This window comes from Ambystoma mexicanum, chromosome 2p (genome assembly GCF_040938575.1).
Source record: "Ambystoma mexicanum isolate Mex_15411 chromosome 2p, UKY_AmexF1_1, whole genome shotgun sequence".
In the NCBI taxonomy this organism is placed as follows: Eukaryota; Metazoa; Chordata; class Amphibia; order Caudata; family Ambystomatidae; genus Ambystoma; species Ambystoma mexicanum.
Window position 1 is genome coordinate 523,592,450 of NC_090923.1, and position 17,834 is coordinate 523,610,283.

General features: G+C 46.1%; 1 protein-coding gene across 5 annotated transcripts in view; it reads right to left on the reverse strand.

The window, feature by feature from the left end:
- The window catches only part of RAF1 (Raf-1 proto-oncogene, serine/threonine kinase), a 1,232,906-nt gene that overhangs the window by 573,455 nt on the left and 641,617 nt on the right, over positions 1 to 17,834 (reverse strand). For all 5 annotated transcript variants that reach the window (XM_069643941.1, XM_069643943.1, XM_069643946.1 and 2 more), the window contains one exon: positions 9,738 to 9,822. In XM_069643941.1, coding sequence (XP_069500042.1) covers positions 9,738 to 9,822 — 85 coding nt within the window. The remainder of the gene's footprint in view (positions 1 to 9,737; positions 9,823 to 17,834) is intronic.

Here is a 17,834-nt window from a genome sequence, read left to right on the forward strand (position 1 = left end):
GCCCTGCACGTAAGAAGGACAGGCTGTAGGCCACGTACCTGCTTGCACCCAGTCCCATTTCGACACTCTTTCTTCACTGAACTCCTGGAATGGCGTCGGACGGGTGCCTCGGTCTGGCGCTGCGGCCATTTTGTCAAGCTGATGCCACGTGCCTGCAACGTGTTGCTCAGCTCGCTGGACCCAGCCTCCTGGAAGGACTCTTGCGATTTGGATCACGAGGCCCAACCTGCTCCTTGGGCCTAGACCAGGTAGGTGTGACACCCTCGACCCGGGGGTCGGCAGAACTGCGTTTAGGCGTCCCCTCAGACGTATTGCCGGTACTAGGGCGTAGCCCCTCTGCCATATTGCCGGTACAAGGGCGGAGCCCCCCGGATGAAGATCTGGTACCAGAACCTTCCTGTCCCTCATCAATGCCACCGGGAGGATCCAATGATCCCTTGGCCCGAAGGCCGGTAGCTGCAGCAGTCTCAGTGCACGTGCTGGTACAAGGACCTGAACAGTCCCTCCCGCGCAGGAGAGTCCTTGGGAAGGAGTCTCCTTTGCGGGGTGCGATGGAAAATGGCGGCCCTACCTTCGGCCTGGCTCAGTGTTTCACAAAGTTCTTGAGGTGCTCTGGAAGAACTCCCTCCACCTGGCTAGTCTGTTCTTCAGCGATTTCGATGACAGCGAGCCACATGCTGCACAAGCTTGCCAACTGTGGTCTGGGCCAAGGCAGCCTAGGCAGAGGGCGTGGGGGTCTGAAGTTGGGAAGAGCCCGTTGCAGGATGGACACTTGCTGCACCCTGTGGAAGTCGTCATGCGCCGGGGAGGAGTGTGATGCCTGAGGACCGAGTTCCGGAATGATAAAAAGACAAAAAAATAAGACAAAGAAGTAGTATCTGCGCATGGAATTACATGGCCAACGCCAAACCCAGGAGTGCTGGTGAATTCGGCCGTTCCCGTCGACGTGGAAAAGGGGACTGGGGTGTTGCGCCGGAGGTCAGGGCAGCGCATGCTCCCTGGGCCACACCCCCGCGTGCCTCTAAATTTAAAGGGGAAGAAAGTTTTCTCTGGTGAAAAAGGTTCCGTCGCCCATCCCTTGGAAGGAACGCCCCATGCAGTATGGAGGAAAGGGGACAGGACGTAAGAGTATTAAGTTCGATATGTGCCCATCTTAAGGCTAATGCAGGCTCAAAAGAGTTTATGAATCCTAGGGTCTGCTCTTGCAATAACGTCATACTGGGATTCACTCTGTCGTGCAATGGCGCAGTGACCATTACCCGATAGTAGGGAGTGCTACAGAGCAAAAGGAAGTCTGGTACAAAGGTCAGTTATTGAAAAATGTCAGAGGAGCAGAGTGGGCCTGAATAGATAGATTGCCTACGTCTAGGCAGAAACAGTTTATCTAAAGGCCCACAGGGGCCTTCAGATGGACTTGGAACAAGTCACAATTTTAGATTACGTCTGCCCCTTGGTGGCAGTACAGGTGTAGGGTTCTTGGGGAGCCTCTGAGAAAACCACTCTAATAACTGTCTTGCAGGAAGGATCAAAAAGAATGTCTGCCAACCAGTGGAAATGGAGGAAACCTTTCAACAGACCGGGGCACCTTAAAGAAAAGGAATGTGCTTCCCTTTTTTCATATTCACCAAGGACTAGTAAGCTGTGCTGAAAGATGACGTCCATCTGCAAAGCAGAAATGGGAGGGACGGAAATGATGAGGCACTGCAGAAAAGAGGACCTGGGCATAGTCCAGCATGCCCGGGATACTACAAACAGGAATGCACATCAGGGCAGGAAAAAGACCAGCGACAATAAGTGAAACACCGAAACCTCAGGCCCGGCTCTAGCAGGGGGGCCAGAGGGGCCAGGCCCCCCCCCAGGACCAATCCATTCCCCCCCCTAGAAAGGAGGCCTTGAATGTGGGACCCGAGGGAGTGGGGACATTGTGGTGTGGGGGGGGTCATTTTGCACTAAATGTAGAGCAGGAACTTCAGAGTGATGGTTCCATGTGATAAAGTCGCCACAATAAATCCCGCAGTAAAAAATGCTGAATTATTTTCATTTTCTTTTTACTTTTTTCACATATATATGCGGGGGAGACTCTCTGGACCCCCACCCCCCAAACATTCCCCATAACAAATACTTACCATTACGCACCCCACATATATATGTGAAATAAGTGCTTTTTAAAAAAAAATCTGCATTTTCTACCGCAGGATAATCTCTGCGACTTTATTACTGGATACCAGAGAGATTAGAATTCTGATGAGCTGCACTGCAGTAGGCAGAGCCAGGATTTGTTTGCTTGCCATGGACAATTATCTATGCCCCACAGTCATGAAAGCACAAATGCCCAGAGAGATGAAGGGCCATTCACACCTTTAAGTGAGAAGCACACTTACTTAAGCAGGCCTACAACTATTTTCTCAAACCTTAAATACCAAAGTTGCTTTCTGTAATTTAAAGTATGTTTATTTTTTGTGGGAATATGGTGTTTTTTCACCCCATTCTTAATAAAATGCTTACCTATATCAAACAATAAATGACACATGATGTTGTTTGCACACATATTTGCAGAAGCTGCATCAATTGACTGGGGGCTGTACGGGTGTGGAAGAAGGAAGCTGACACAAAGGTGGCATGGTAGTGGTTATTTGTGCATAAAAAGGCCTTCACTACCCCCATCTTCTAAGAGGGGTTTCCCTGCATCAAAGCTAATACTAAAGGGTGCATCAGAATGGTCCGTCATATCAAACTCCACCGTGTCACAGCCTAATTCTATCCCTCACAGTAAAACTAAAGGATAACCTGACAAAGTTTCTTCTCCAGCTAAATGTCTTCCTTCTCCTGATGCTTGGATAGCGTTTTAAAAGAATGTTCTCTTACAACAAGAATGCCAGGGAAAAGGATTCCCTTCCCCTGGTTTGAGGGTTTCACACAGCGTTTATATAATTTCCATTTCCAGGAGAATGGTTCCCTTCTCTTAGTATAGGTCAATAGAGTTTCCAATAAAGCCAGGGGGAATGACTCCCTTCCCCTGGCATCTCTAGAAAAACTCCCAGTTCGGGACTAGGAGATTTACCTCCTTCTCCTGTATTTCTTGGCACAAACAAGGTCAGGGGGAATGACTCCCTGGCATCTTTAGAGTTTGTCCCGAGAGCTTTAGCCCCTTCCCAAGGCGAATGCCTCCCTTCTCCTGGAGTCAGAAAGTGTGTTCTCACAATGTTCAGCTTGATGTACACTTTGCCACTCTGTTTTGGTGTTAGCCCAAATCCTTCTTTGTTGATCAGTGAGCTTAGTGTCACCACTGTGATGAGGAGGTTCTCCTTGCTTGCTCAAGTTCACTTTTGTTGGGGTCCCAGATCCTTCTCTGGGGGTCAGTGGGCTTATTACTGCCACAAGGAAGTTCTCGCCGGATGCTTGGTTTCCAATAGTTGGGGTCCCTGAACTGTCTCTGGTGGTCAGTGGCCACTGCGATGATGGAACTCTCCTTGGCTGCTTGGTTTGTACTGATTAGAGTCCGCAACCCATTTCTGGTGGTCAGTGGGTTTATTGTTGCCAATGCAACAAGCAAGCTCTCCTCAGATGCTTGGTTTTATACTAGTTGGGGTATTTGACCTGTCTCTAGTGGCCAATGGGCTTATTGTCACCACTGTGATGAGGAAGCCTTCCTCGGATGCTGCGTATACAAGTGTTAGGGTCCCTGACCCATCTATCTTCCACCCCATGACCTTTCCAGGTTTCTCGGATCTCCTATTACCTTCTGAGGGATTTTGACATGCCACAGGGACTTCCTTGGACTGGGGATCTTCTCTCCAATGCACTGGACTTCTCTCTCCGGTTTCCACAGCAGACTCTGGTCTGCCAACAGTGTTTGAAACTCCCGCTGGTTTCTGCACCTGTTGCATCTCTCGGCTGGGTTTGACAACAAGGTAAATCCTTCTTACATTTTTATAGGAGTTTACATTATTGGAGAATTACAAGAGTCTTTTGTCTGTTTTACTGAGGCAGTCTCTATGCCTCCTCGGGGCTATCTTAGCACTACTGGACCTTAACAGGTTACAATATAGCATCTGAGCACAGTAAGGCATATCTGGTGGTGTACTGGTATGTTGGATGATGGTGCTATTAAAGGAATAAGGTGGTTGTGGCCCAGAATATATGTCCGCATCCCCAAGAGCGGGGCCCTCCCCTGGAAGGCCCTCCCTCAGGTTACCACATCTAGGGGGAAGATTGGTTAGTGGCCACACCACCCTAGCCTTACAGGGAAGGGCTCCCCCATGTGGAGAATTGACGTTATTCAAAGATTCATCACAGGGCCCTTACAAATTACATTGAAAATATATATTCTGCTGCATTAACATCTTTAGTAGAAGTGAAAAAATAAGGTTGGTAGTAACAAAAATGTAATTCTGAAGGGGGGAGTAGTAAAATCAAAAAGTGATAGACGCAAGGATTTCAATGAAACATTACCACTATCATTCCTCTGCACAACATTACATGCCATACTTCTTTAGTATGTCTGTGCCATTACAGAAGGGGGCAATCCAAAAAGTGCAATTCAGTCTCAATTGCTAAACCTTGTACCCTCTGCACTGGAACACAAGCAACCATAGGCATGTTTAGGTCTTGTGGTCTGATGGTCTAGCAGTTTGGGCACGGCTCCCCACAATATTGGCAAGGCTAATGCTGATTTGCAGATAGTAGTATGGAAGGCTGACCAGAGCAATGTCAGTAGTTATTATTGATTCGAAACTTACATCCATCCTTTTTTAGTTTTGCCTACTAGGTGTCCTACTAGGTGTAAGCCAGAACTTTTGCAGTGGAACACAGATAGGATTGAGACATGATGTGAGGAGAAACACACAACCTACTGGCTTGTTTGGTCATTTAGCCACAAAATGACTAGACTTTTCTATGTGAATTTCTATGGCATTACTACCAAATACCTGTCCCTCGCCACCAAAACGTACCCTCTGGGAACTCATTGAGCAAACTCAATCACGAAGTAACACCAATCTTTGCAATGTATAGGACCTAGCAATGTATAGGACCTAGCAGTGTAATATTTATGCATTCTTTTGAGTGTTTAATTACTTAATTGCCTCTGTAAATGAGCTACTGGTGTGATACAAATCTCTTGATGTGTTTCTTCAGCCAGTTGATTTTATAAGCAATATGTGTGTCAATGCCTCTATTCCTTGCACAGGAGTTCTGCCCAAAACAAATCGCAAATCAAGCAGTTTTGTCAGGTGTATAGATATTAGACAGATATTTTCAAGGCAATGCCATCATATGTCCTGGTACTCGCACAGTTCCCCTGCTGTTCCCAGTTTATGGCCAGGTGATACTTTTGTGGCAGTGCCTATCCATGCCTAACCAAATGCTGAAACTGTTGGCTTTGCCAATTCATGTTGGTTTCAGTTTGTCTCCCTATGTGAAAGTGCATCTGCGCAGATGTGGATGCTTTGTTTGCTATGCCTAGGGATTTAAACTGCACCTCACTGAGTTGGTTCAAAAAGGCCCTACCTGAAAATGACAAGGCTAGGATGGCAAGTATGGACTAGTTTCAAATCTTCTCATGAGAACTTACCAGTGGGGTTCCAACCTAAATAGAAGGTATCTTTGTCTGTGTGGAAGCCTAGCCTGAATTGCCAGATCTTTCAATGATTCAAACTGATAAGTACTGACTTGATAACCTCATACTGTTTGAGTTATTTACCAGAGTGTGCATGCAAACAGAATACGTCATGGATATTGTGGGTCTTGTTTGGAAAGTTTGGTGTAAATCCTGGCTGCTGGGTGTTTAGGCAGTGTCTGAAATGGAAATGGTTTGCTGTGGGACCCCACCAGTTATTGGGAGGGGAGCGGGTTGGGAGGATTGCCCACCCCCCATAAACATTTCCCTCTCTGAAGATTATCCTGAATACCTGCAAAATAACACAAGAGAAGAGCCTCTCCTTTAACGTTACGGGCACAGTATGATATATGATATGGCATTTATTACGTGTCTATACACAAGTGTTTCAAGGCGCGAAAGAGATTCACCTTTTAAAACTAAAATACAGTAGTTAAATATTTTCTAAAGAATGCAATCAAAGGTGAATTTAACAAGGGACAAATGCCCATGAAAAAGTCCCCCCCACACACCCCCCCCCGCTCTGCCTCTTTCCCCTTAAACACAAACAGCCAGGGCTGCACAGGCCCTCCCCAGTAAGGTCCTAATCTGTAATGTGTCAAAGAAGCAGATTATTTACAACAGGAAGTGATTAGAGATGCAAAAAGGGAAATGGCAGTGACCATTGCTGTGACACTTTTTCCCTTAAATTATTTAAGCTGTGATTGTTGGGTGATTAGAAATTAAGGAGATGCAGAACAAGTTGTCTGAAACAATGACCTTGTCATGCATCACGTTTCACTAAGTCTCTTATGACTTTTTTTTTTTTTAAAGTACTCACTATTTTCTGTTCTGGAGCGTGCAGGCTTCATTCATGCTTCATTCATGAAGAAAATAAAGCTACAATCATATGGGGTCATTTTCCAAGTCAAGCAGTGTGGAAAAAGTGGCAATAAAAGTATAATCGCCACTTTTTTTGCACTGTGGATTTTGTATAATTTGGCAGGCGAAGTTAGAGAGCAGATGAGACTTAACATGTTTGCCTGTTTTTACATGCCCCCCCTGCCAAATCCGATTGGTTTTCCACCAGCATGCATTTTTATGTTGATAGAACACCAATGGATTCATTCCTATGGAATCCGCCTGACTCACCCTAGTAAAAGCAGGCAGATTAAAAAAGAAACCATTATGGAGGGCACCCACAATCGTTAATTGTGGGAGGGATTTACAATTGTTCAGACTCGTTAGAAAAGTGAAGACCAGAAGGGATATTTACCAGTGTTTTATGCTTTACGTTACCAGTACTTTGCAGAATAAATTCAAATTACATGGAGGGGCCCTTTTGCAAATAATTTTAAATATGAGTGGTCCCCTCCGCGCAATTTAGGATTCAAAGCCAATTGACTCCTTTACCCTTTTTCATCGACCCGTTTCTACAATGATGTATACATTTTCAGGTTGGTTTATCATCTGACTTTTTAAAGTAATTGTTTACAATTGAGCATTATTTTCGGTATTCAAAACCAAACTTCAAAACATTTTTCCCAACTTGAGCTTGGAAGATGTGTGGTCAAGTATCTAAATTTCAAGCTACCCTCGAATTCTGGCTTTACCACTTAACCAAAGCGTGTTATCCTGGACAAATCATTTAATCACACTGTCCATTGCATGCAAAAATCAGGTTCCTATAGAAGTGATTTAATTCACAGTATAAGCTATTTAAAAAAATAGCCTCAATCATGGTTTAATAGATGGGCAGTGCATATTTCAGGGCCTTCCATGTACACACACACGCCTTTCTTTGAAAATATCAGTCCACGTTATTGAACAAACACATTAAACACAAAGCCATCATGGATAATTGCATATCATAACCAGTTTATAAACAATATATACCAGATAATGATGTACAGGGGCATGAAGGGGAGCAAGGGCCCCTCCTCCCTGCCAAGCCCCACCGGGAGTGATAACGGGAAGCCAGAAACCACTCTACCGGCACTGTCTGCCTCCTAATCCCACCATAGCTCTCTCCTGCATGCTAGCATTCCCTTGTGCACTCAACTCAATTAAAATGTTCTGCAAAAATGCAACAAAAGAAATAGAATTTTGTCCCTCGAATTGTCATTTTGTAGGAAACAAAATCTCATATTCCTTGCTTCGGTATTCTGGAGTAGCTGCTGGGAGTAGCCACAGTATTCAGGGTGGCATTGTTGAGCGCCCACCATCTGAGATGGAACAATGACTGGGGGCCTCGCTGCTCAGCCCTCGCAGAGGACGACGAAGCATCAACCTCGATTCTCCCCAACCAGGACAAGAAAGACATGGTTGTTGATTTTTGGTGTTGGTGGGATTGGAGTTAAATGGGAATGGTGGTCAGGGGGACCGGACCTGATTGAAGGTTACTAGGGGGTGAAAGGTGAAAGTGAAGTGGTTATAATAGAAACAGGAGGAGCAGATGGCAAGTAAAGAGAGGTAGATTGATGATGCAACATTATTTTCCTTGGTTCTCTTTTGCTCAATACTGTTTTTTTATACAGCTGAGCAAATGTATTTTCCGGATCTGGAAAGGGATTTTTCTGGATCACGGATCTGGGAAATCTGGATTAATGCCAGGACTTTGTTTAGGGTACTCATACACTCTCACCCAGTAGAAATTGGACCCCCCTGATCACAAACCTTGCCCACCGAGATGAAAATTCCTTGAGCCGGTCCTGCTCAACCTACAGCCCCAAGATCATAGATACGGGCGGGCTGTAAAAGAAAACATTTTTAACAGCGAATCACGGCTGCTACCCGAAGCTTGCGTCCTACCAATTTAGTGAAAAGGACTCACGATTGGGAGAGGTAACGTCCTCGAGCGATGCCAAATGTAAGAGGCATGTACAAGACGGTGCCATGCAACATGCTCAGTTCCATTATGAGGAGGAGAAAGGGGGTGGTGGGGTGGCAATGGAGAGGGGAAAAATAGAGAGAAAGAGACGAAGGCGGAAACAGACGGCACCACAGACGAATATAGGAAGACATGTCACTTTCAGCTTTGTCAGCTTGCAATGCAATGAAGCAAAGTGGCACCGTATTTCCTTTCAGATATGAAGTATCCTCACAACATCAGTCTTCCAGGCATCAATCAATTTTTGTTACTTTGTAAAATAAAGTTGCTGCAGAGTGTCTCCTCGCCACATTTGAGGGTTTCTTACGGGGGCTAATTTACATACGGTCCCATTTTTCAAGGTGCTTCAGGTTTACTTCAATGTTTTATATAAAATGTGTTCAAAGCAGGCGACCACAGATTTTTCTAAAGTGTAACAACTGCTCTTCCTCAAACTTTGTTCATACTGCTTGAATACATTAACCAGGCATTGTCAACAAATATGTATTGCGGTGCTCGCAGCACAGTCCTTTGAAATCACAGACATAGTATATGAACAACATTTGCTTGACACCTCAGCCCTATTTGAGGAACAGGATGACGACAGCTGCCTGTTCTTGGAGCAACATTTTTTATGGCAGAAATTGTAGGCACGCGCTTCATAAGGAATTATGCAGTGGTGAAGAAAATACTGTGCAACGTCAAAGTGGGTCTAGCTATTCATTCTTGTCGGATGAAGTGTGTCTATCCTACGATGCTCACAGACACTAATTATGCACCAGATGCAATCCAAGGTAAAAGGCCTTTTAAATTGGAGGCAGCATGCAGCAGATACCCAGAACATGAATGTCTGGCTAAATAATGTCATGTCAACTGGAATCCTGTTTGGGATTCTTTTTCAGAAGTTGGACTTAATGCAGCTAACAGGGGTGCCTTGGTTGGGTCAAATTCAACTTTTGATCAACCAAATACTGCTTTGCTTCCTTGTTAGTAACAGTTTATTTTTTTTTCTTGGGGTCTGTACCCAACAGTATGAAATTTCTACAAATCATTCCTATGCATGTATCTCCTGACCCTACCTGTGCCAATTCGACTGTGCATGTATTGCCAAGTAAACACTTTGTTTTCCTTGGAAAACACTGATTTGTTCGAATTATGCACTTTAGCAGTAGGTGTATCACACTAATTCATTTAGAATACAGCATAATAGGATCATTACTTCACTATCCAGTAGTAGAAACATGAAATGCCAGCACACGAGCATCTGCTTACCTGAGCACAGCCACTTCATTTCTGAAGGCCTGAAACTGTTCAGGGGTTGGATCTGTGACTTTTAGAATCTTCACAGCAACGTCTCCTACAAACACATAATAAACAATTGCATAAAATATCCTTTATCCAAAGTTCATCTCCAAATTTCATAGCCTGCTTTAGATAGTCATTACAGTAGAAGGCTAAAAGGAACGTGCAGCATTAGTGAACAATCGGAAGTGTCCTCATGGATTTGGACTCTCGGGCTATAGCCATACTACTTCATGAAATGATCAGAACCAGTAAGGAACAAGTTACTTACCTGTAACTATTGATCTCCAGCATGGCTCTTACATGGATTCACGTGATTTGAATATTCAGTCATCAGGCAGGGAATCCTCTGTAAAATAAAGAATTTTAGCTTTCAGCTAAAACTGCATTGTCGATTGTATAGCCTATTGCTGTCCCTTTGGGTCATACTGCCCCAACCAATGACACTCGTCCTCCTTAGCTCCCACACCTTGTGGCCATCCTCAGATTTGGTCATGCACGTAAAGTTGCAGCAGTACCAAAGAAGAGCCACAAAGGGCAAGAAGGGAGGGTTCGCATGTGAATCCAGGTAAGACCCATGCTGGAGAACTAAAGTTACAGGTAACTTGTTCCTTCTCCAGCATGGGGTCTTACAATGAAATCACATGCTATGAATACGATTACACAGAAGTACATAAACAACCACGGGAGTGGCAAGGCTCAACAGAAGCAATAAGATTTCACCCTGGAACACACTTACCTCAAGAAAACGGGTTGCGAAACACTGCTTGTCCTACACAAGACTCCTCCCTGGAATCCCCATCAACACAGTACAATCTTGTGAAGGTGTGAGAAGACCTCCATGTAGCAGCCCTGCAGATATCCAGCAGGGGAACACCAGAGGGGAACGCCGTCGTAGATTAGATTGCCCTGATGGAAAGGGCCCTCAGTCTACCTGGCGACGGCCGGTTGACCAGCTGATGGCAATGCATAATTATTATGTTATGGTATTTGTTGAGCATGGACCTAGCACTGAGAAGCTCTGGAGTACACATAGGTATGCACCAATACAGATACATAACGGAGCACTTTACAGAGGTGTACAACATTACATAAGTATAACAGAGAGCTTTTCAGTGGCAACAGAAAAGATATACAGCAGGGGGTTAGGCTACAGAGGCGGTGTGCAGCTGTAACGGGTCGTGGGGAGGAGAAGGGCGACATGATGACCTAGGTGTGGAGGAGAGACTCCTTTTAAGAGGTGGGGCTTGAGTTCTTTTCTGAATTGTAGGAATGTAGGGGAAAGAGTTTGATGCTGACGGGGAGGAGGTTCCATAGTCTTGGGGCGTAGGCAGAGAAGGCTTGTTTTCTGGTACTTTCCTTTTTTGCAGCCTCGGATTTGAAGTCTGTACATGCCCTTGCTTCTGGTGGTGCGCTGTCCGCCGGAGATGCAGAGTTTCTCTGTGAGGTAGCTGGGTAATGCCGAGGGCGACTTCCTTATAGATGATGCAAAAAGACTTGAAGGTGATTTGTGCAAACCAGTGAAGGCCGATGTGGGCCGGCGTGATGTGGTCTACACCCTTGATGAGGCTTGTTGTCGTGTGTAGGACACTTCTCAGGGGCACAAGGGAGAATAATGGAAGGCTTTTGAGGAATGCATTGCCCCCATCCAGGTGGGATAGAACCAGTGCTTGAACAGTGGATCTAAAGCTGTCTGCAGGGAGGAAGGACTTCACTTTTCGCAGCAGGAAGAACTGATACCAAGCTGTCCGAGTGTGTGTGTCTTGAAGAAGAGGTGTTTGTTGATGTGGAACCCAAGGGCCTAGGCACAGGAGGTTAGCTTGGGTGTGAAGCCCTCAGAGTTCATGGTTGATAGCCAGGTCTGTATGTCTGGGTGTTCGGTGTTGTTTGTGAGAAGTAGTAATTCAGTCTCGGAGGGGTTGAGCTTCAGGTATGCACTGGACATCCAAGACTGGATCAGCAAGAGGCAGGTTTTGAGCCTATGGAAGTCCTTGATGGAGTCGCTCTAGAGGTATATCTGTGTGTCGTTGGCGTATTGGTGGATGTGGATGTTGTCTGTGGTTAGGAGGGCTCCCAGCAGCACCATGTATAGAATGAAGATCATCAATGGGGAGAGGATAGAACCCTGCGGAATTCCATAGTCGACGGTAGCATTGGCCATCTTGAGGAGTCCATCTGAACAAACTGTTTGCGGTAGGACTTGAACCAGCGTACGACAAGGTTGCTGATCCCAATACTCCAATTTAGGGTGTCGTTATCGCCTGGTGGTCTACTGTGTTGAAAGCAACCGAGAGGTCGAGTAGAAGCAGGAAGCAGTGGTGGCCTTTGTCAGGGATGCTGAGGGCCTCGACAACCACCTGTATGGTTACTGTCTCTGTGCTGCATCTGGGTCTGAATCCGGATTGGTAGGTTTGGAGGAGATTGTTGGTGTTGATGTGTTGCTGCAGTTGTGCGGCTACCACTTTCTCGATCTTTCCCAGGAAGGGAAGATGGGTGATGGGGCGATAGTTACCAAGGTTGCTGGGATCCAGAGTCGGTTTCTTTAGTAGAGGGAGCATTTGTCCTGTTTTTTGGGTCGCTAGGAAGGTGCCTTGTGTTAGGGAGCTGTTGATGATCTCCAGGTAGAGAAGGAGAGCTTCTGTGGGGAGGGGGTCTTGTGGATGGATGCTGGGAGGAGGTCAACTGTATACGATATGACTTAGGGCAGCCAGGATTTCTACCAGGTCCTCTGTCGAGAGGGTCTTGAATGTCCAGGCTGTGGAGATATTGGGACATAAGGTGGGTCTGTGGATGCAGATCTGATGTCTATGTGCTGGAGAATAGTGCTGATTTTGTTGACGGTGTTGATGACGGTGGATTTTTCGATGTGGTATGGGATGGTTGGGTAGCAGGTTGACTGCGTGCTTGACCGCTTTGAAGAGGGCTTTGCTTGTGGTGTCGGCTTCTGCTATGGTATTCGAATAGTAGGAGTCCTTGGCTGTGTTGATTAGTTGTCAGCGTGGTGCTCGGCGTTCCTTGAGGAGCGCCAGGTTTTCTCTCATTTCCTGATGCAGCTGTAGAGCCATCTGGAGATGGATGCTTTAGATAGGGCCTTCCCATGACCCACGTTTCCAAAGTTTACAAAAGCTGAGAAGTCTTCGAAAGTCCCTTGTGCGTGCAACATAGAATTCCAAGTCATGCGCCACATCCAGCAAATGCAAAGACCTTTCAGCAGTTGTAGAAGGGTTTGCAAAGAAAACAGACAGTACTAAAGGTTAGTTTAAATCAATGATAGTATCTTTGGCATGATGATTAATGCCTATTTTATATTTTTAAAGTGCCTTTAGTCACTAGAACTTTATATTGTGTACCTTTCTGACTTTGTGTTCAATTGAGTTATGTTAGCCTTTATAAATACAGCACTTTGCCTTAAACAGTATTAGCAGCAGTACGATTTAAAGCAGAGGCTGTTTTCCCCCTGCACGTACTCCTAGGCAGTCCAGGCTACAATCCCCAGCAGGAATGTAGTCCGGAAAAAAATGTTTGGGGCGCCGGCACGCACGAGCCAAGCAAGTCTGTGTCAGACGACGGACTAGGCTGGAAGCTCTGCCAAAACTTTCCTGCATTGCTGCTGCTCCAGTACCAGCTACTATGGGCTTGTACCAGGTTCTCAGGTCAATTGAGGCAGAAAAACAGAAATCACTGGGTCACGAGCGCTCCGATACTTCACTACCCTCGAGAAACAAAGGTTAGAACTTTGGGGATGGATCAGTTGTTGCGCCACCCTCTTTTCCCCCCTACCCCTCTCCATCCCCCCTGTGTCCACCTGTTCTCTCATCACCACCTTACTTACCAGTTTGGGCACCACAGCTGTTCACATGGGGGAAAAGCGAACCACAACAGGGACTTCATAAAAACCAATGCATTACTCCGCCCAATACGTCCATCATGGGGGGTGGTCTGCATACTGTTCAACCGGTCCGGACTGACTCTGTGTCCAACACTGGTCTCAGTACCGGTTGGCAGGAGGAAAATGGCGACCTCAGGGGCCAGGAGGTTATAGCTGCAGACACCTGTTCAGTTGGGCCATTATGCCACCTCACCTATCCTGCCTCTTACTTAATACCCGCTCTATGATCAAACATTCCGTAGAAATAGCAGCACACATCGAAGAGTATGACATCAACATCTGTGCCTTTAGCGAGACTTGGGCACACAGTGCTGCAGGCCCTTCGCTCAACCTAGCAGTTCCAGAAGGATATTTCATGCTGAGAACAGATAGGGCATCCGGGAGGGGTGGTGGAGTAGCATTGACTTTTAAATCCCACATTACCATTTGGGGTAAATCAACTGCAGAGACCATCAATCTACTATTGATATACAGGCTTCCATCCCACGTCGAGGACTTTCCCACTGCGCTATCTAACCATCTTATAACATGTCTCAAACCACTCTCTAGTTTCATCGTTCTAGGTGATTTCAACTACTGGCTTGGCCATCAAGATGACCCAAAAGGGGCAGACATTGAGTCCACCTTGCACTTGCTGGGTTTCACCCAATATAATCGCTACCCTTCGCACAATCTTGGACATACTCTCGATTGGATAGCAGCAACCAACGTGTCTATAACAGACCTGACCACCATGCCCTGCCCATGGTCAGATCATTATTTTGGTCATTTCGTTATCCGCTCTGTCTTCCCTGTTAAACATAAAAGTAAAACACTTCCCCCATTTAAGGGTCGCAATCCCAAACTGCTCACTTTGGAATAAATCTCCCCTCTGATCACTCACCTGACTAATGAAACTAACTTAGTTCAGGAACTTGCTACTAATCTTATGGGAACCTTTGAGGACATCACTAACAAGCTAGCTCCAGAGAAATTGAGAAAACACAAACTAGCTCCCCCTAATAAATCTTGGTTTACACCTATGTTACGCAAACAGAAAGTGTTTATGCGTAAACAATGCTAGAGCTGGAAAATTAACCATTCCCCGGATCTGCTTTTACCCTACCAAGTGGCAGCCAGAGCATATAAAGCCGCCATATTGGAGGCTAAAAAGAGCTTCTTCAATGATAGGATTACCGCAGCTAGGTCAGAGACCAGAGAGCTCTTTAAAATTCTCAAAGAGCAAGAACTCACACCTACCCTTGAGGTAGATAAAGTAGTAAAAGATAAAGCATGGTGCCAGGCCATTCATGATGCCACGAGTACCAAACGTGAGGGCATCAACGCCAAAATTAGTCTGAAAAAGGCTAATACACAGGAAAAACAGCACCACTGAATGCCAGGATCCCATCAGATGTCCCACGATCACTGAATTCTCATTTTCAGCTATCACGCTGGAGGAATTGACTGAGGTAGTGAATCACTTGAAAACAACCAGCTATCATCATTAAAACATGCTAACCCACACTGTTAACGGCTATTCTCCAGTTTGTGAATGCATCCTTCAGAGAGCACTGTTACTGATGTACTAAACGCTCATGGGTGACGCCTCTAATTGAAGAAATCTAGGCTGCCGAAAGAGGACCCACTGAACTACAGGCCCATCATGAACTCTGCCTTCCTGATGAAATTCTTGGACAGGTTTGCATATATACAAATAGCCAAACGCATAGAAAGGCACCCCATTCTTAATTGCCGTCAATCAGGTTTTAGAGCAGGGCATAGCACCGAAACAGCCCTACTAGAACTAAAATCTAGGCTCCTATCCAACATGGACAAGGCAGAGGCCACCATGCTCATGCTGCTGGACCTCTCAGCTGCATTTGACCTGGTCGACCACACACTGTTGGTTACCAGGCTCGAACAAGTGGCAGCATTTTCCCCAGAATCTTCGCGGTGGGTAGCTTCCTTTCTTAAAAATCAGGTTAGTTGCGTCTGCTCAGGCATAGCTGAAGCAGATACAATTCCGATTGAATATGGAGTCCCGCAGGGAGCAAGCCTTTCGCCCAGTTTTTATAACATCTTTACTGTTCCCTTCTTCTCTATGCTGGTGCAATGAAACATTTGGTTTACCAAATTTGCGGATGATACGCAATGTGTCATCCCCCTGACCGGAAACCATACTCAAGATGAAAAGTGTATAAATAATGCCTACACGTGTATTGAAAATTGGATTGTGCAAAATGGTCTTGCACTAAACATAGCTAAAACTGAGCTTCTGATTGTGGGCACTCCCAGCCGGATCTCCAAGTTAGATCCCAGATACAGCAACTTCCAGCTTGGGGAAGTCAAAATTGACACCCTCAAGAAAGTCAAGTCTTCAGGGGTCATTCTTGACCAACATCTCTCCATGAAAGATCATGTGGGAAGTGTGGTATCGGGTGTGGCGCACACCTTCGTCCTATGATCTCCCAGGCAAATGAAGAAACTTTGGCCAGAGCCATATTGGGAGCCAAAATGGATTACTGTTGGAGTCTGTTGACTGGCATTAGCAAAACGGAAATAAATAGACTGGAAGTTATCCAGAATGGAGCAGTGAGTGGTTGCAGGTCTAACCAGACATGACCACGTTACACCGGCCAGAAGAGCTTTACACTGGCTCCACGTAGGTGTCAGAATCCAATATTGCCTATCACTCATTACCTTTAAGAGTCTTTTGGGTATTATGCCCCGCTACTTGAATGAACTTATCTTGCCAAAGACCACCTCTCGATCTTTAAGGTCGCAGGAGATCAAAATGCTTATGATCCCGAAAAGCAAATACATGAAAGCTGAAAAAGGAGCCTTGGCCATTGCAGCTCTGACAGCCTGGAATTCTTTGCCATTAGACCTCAGGCTGGAAACCAAACTTGAGCTTTTTAAAAGAAAGCTTATAACTTATCTGTTTGATTAAGGTCCCCTTCTGCTTTAGTCTGACTTCCCTGGACTGTCTCCTTCTTGTTCTCTGTTGTGTTAGGTCTTGTCCGCGCCATCATGCCTACGGGTTCATTGCTGCGCATTATAAATCTATTAAAGTAAAGTAAAAAGTCCTTAGAACCACTTTCACTGGGTGGAACAACAAATATGGAGACTTACATGGCAGCCTGTATTTCACCGACCCTCCTGGACGAGGCGATAGCCACTAGGAAAGCAGTTTTCCAAGGAAGAAACTTCAAGGGGGCCCAATGCATAGGTTAAAACTGCTACCCCATGAGCTTGGAGAGCACCACATTAAGCTCCCACGCAGGAGCCTTCACTGGTGGAAAAGTCCTGAAGAAGCCCTTGAACTCTTTGACAAGTTTATACAACCATAGGGAGAACTTGCCTGGAGTCCGGGTGCACCAGGAGATGACGGCCAGGTGTACCTTGACTGATGCAAGTGCCAGGCCACCCTTGGCAAGCGAGAGCAAGTAAGGAAGAAGCTGTGGTGCCATAAGGCAACATGGAGAGATCATCTATGACCGGCACCATACTGCAAAACGTGTTCACATGTGCTTGTAACAGGCAAGTGTAGATGGAGCCCTGGCCTTCGCCAGAATGCTCTTCCATAGGGCAGCGAGTAGTGCACAAACTCTAGGACTGCAGGAGCCAGGCTGCTAGGCTCAGAGATGCGGAATCGTGGTACAGGATAGATCCTCCTTTCCTGGAGAGCAGATGTGGGAGAGGAGGCAGTCTGAATGCTGGTGCCACTGAAAGGTGGAGGAGATCTAGGTACCAGATCTACCTGGGCCACGCCGGTGCAATGAGGATCATCTTGCAGTGGGATAGCTTGTGTGTGTTGATCACACATAGAAGCAACGGTATTGGCTGGAATGCATACAGTGACCAGCCTTTCCATGGGATCTGCTGGGCATCCTCAAGACTCTTTGCTTGTGGGAATCTGGTGGGAAACCGCTGGCACTTAGTGCTGGTCGCTGTAGCAAACAAGTCGACCTGAGGCTGGCCCATTTGCTGTAGATCGGAGACACCCGAGTTTGATGGAACTGCCACTAGTGGTAGGACCACAGCTCCCGTCTGATAAGAGTCTGCAATGGTGCTTTGAACGGCTTCCAAGTGGAACGGGAATAGAAACATCAGCTGAGCAATCCCAGTTCCACAGGTTCTGTGCCTCCAGGGAGAGGACGGGAGATCTCGTTCAGCCCTGGTTCCTGATGTAATAC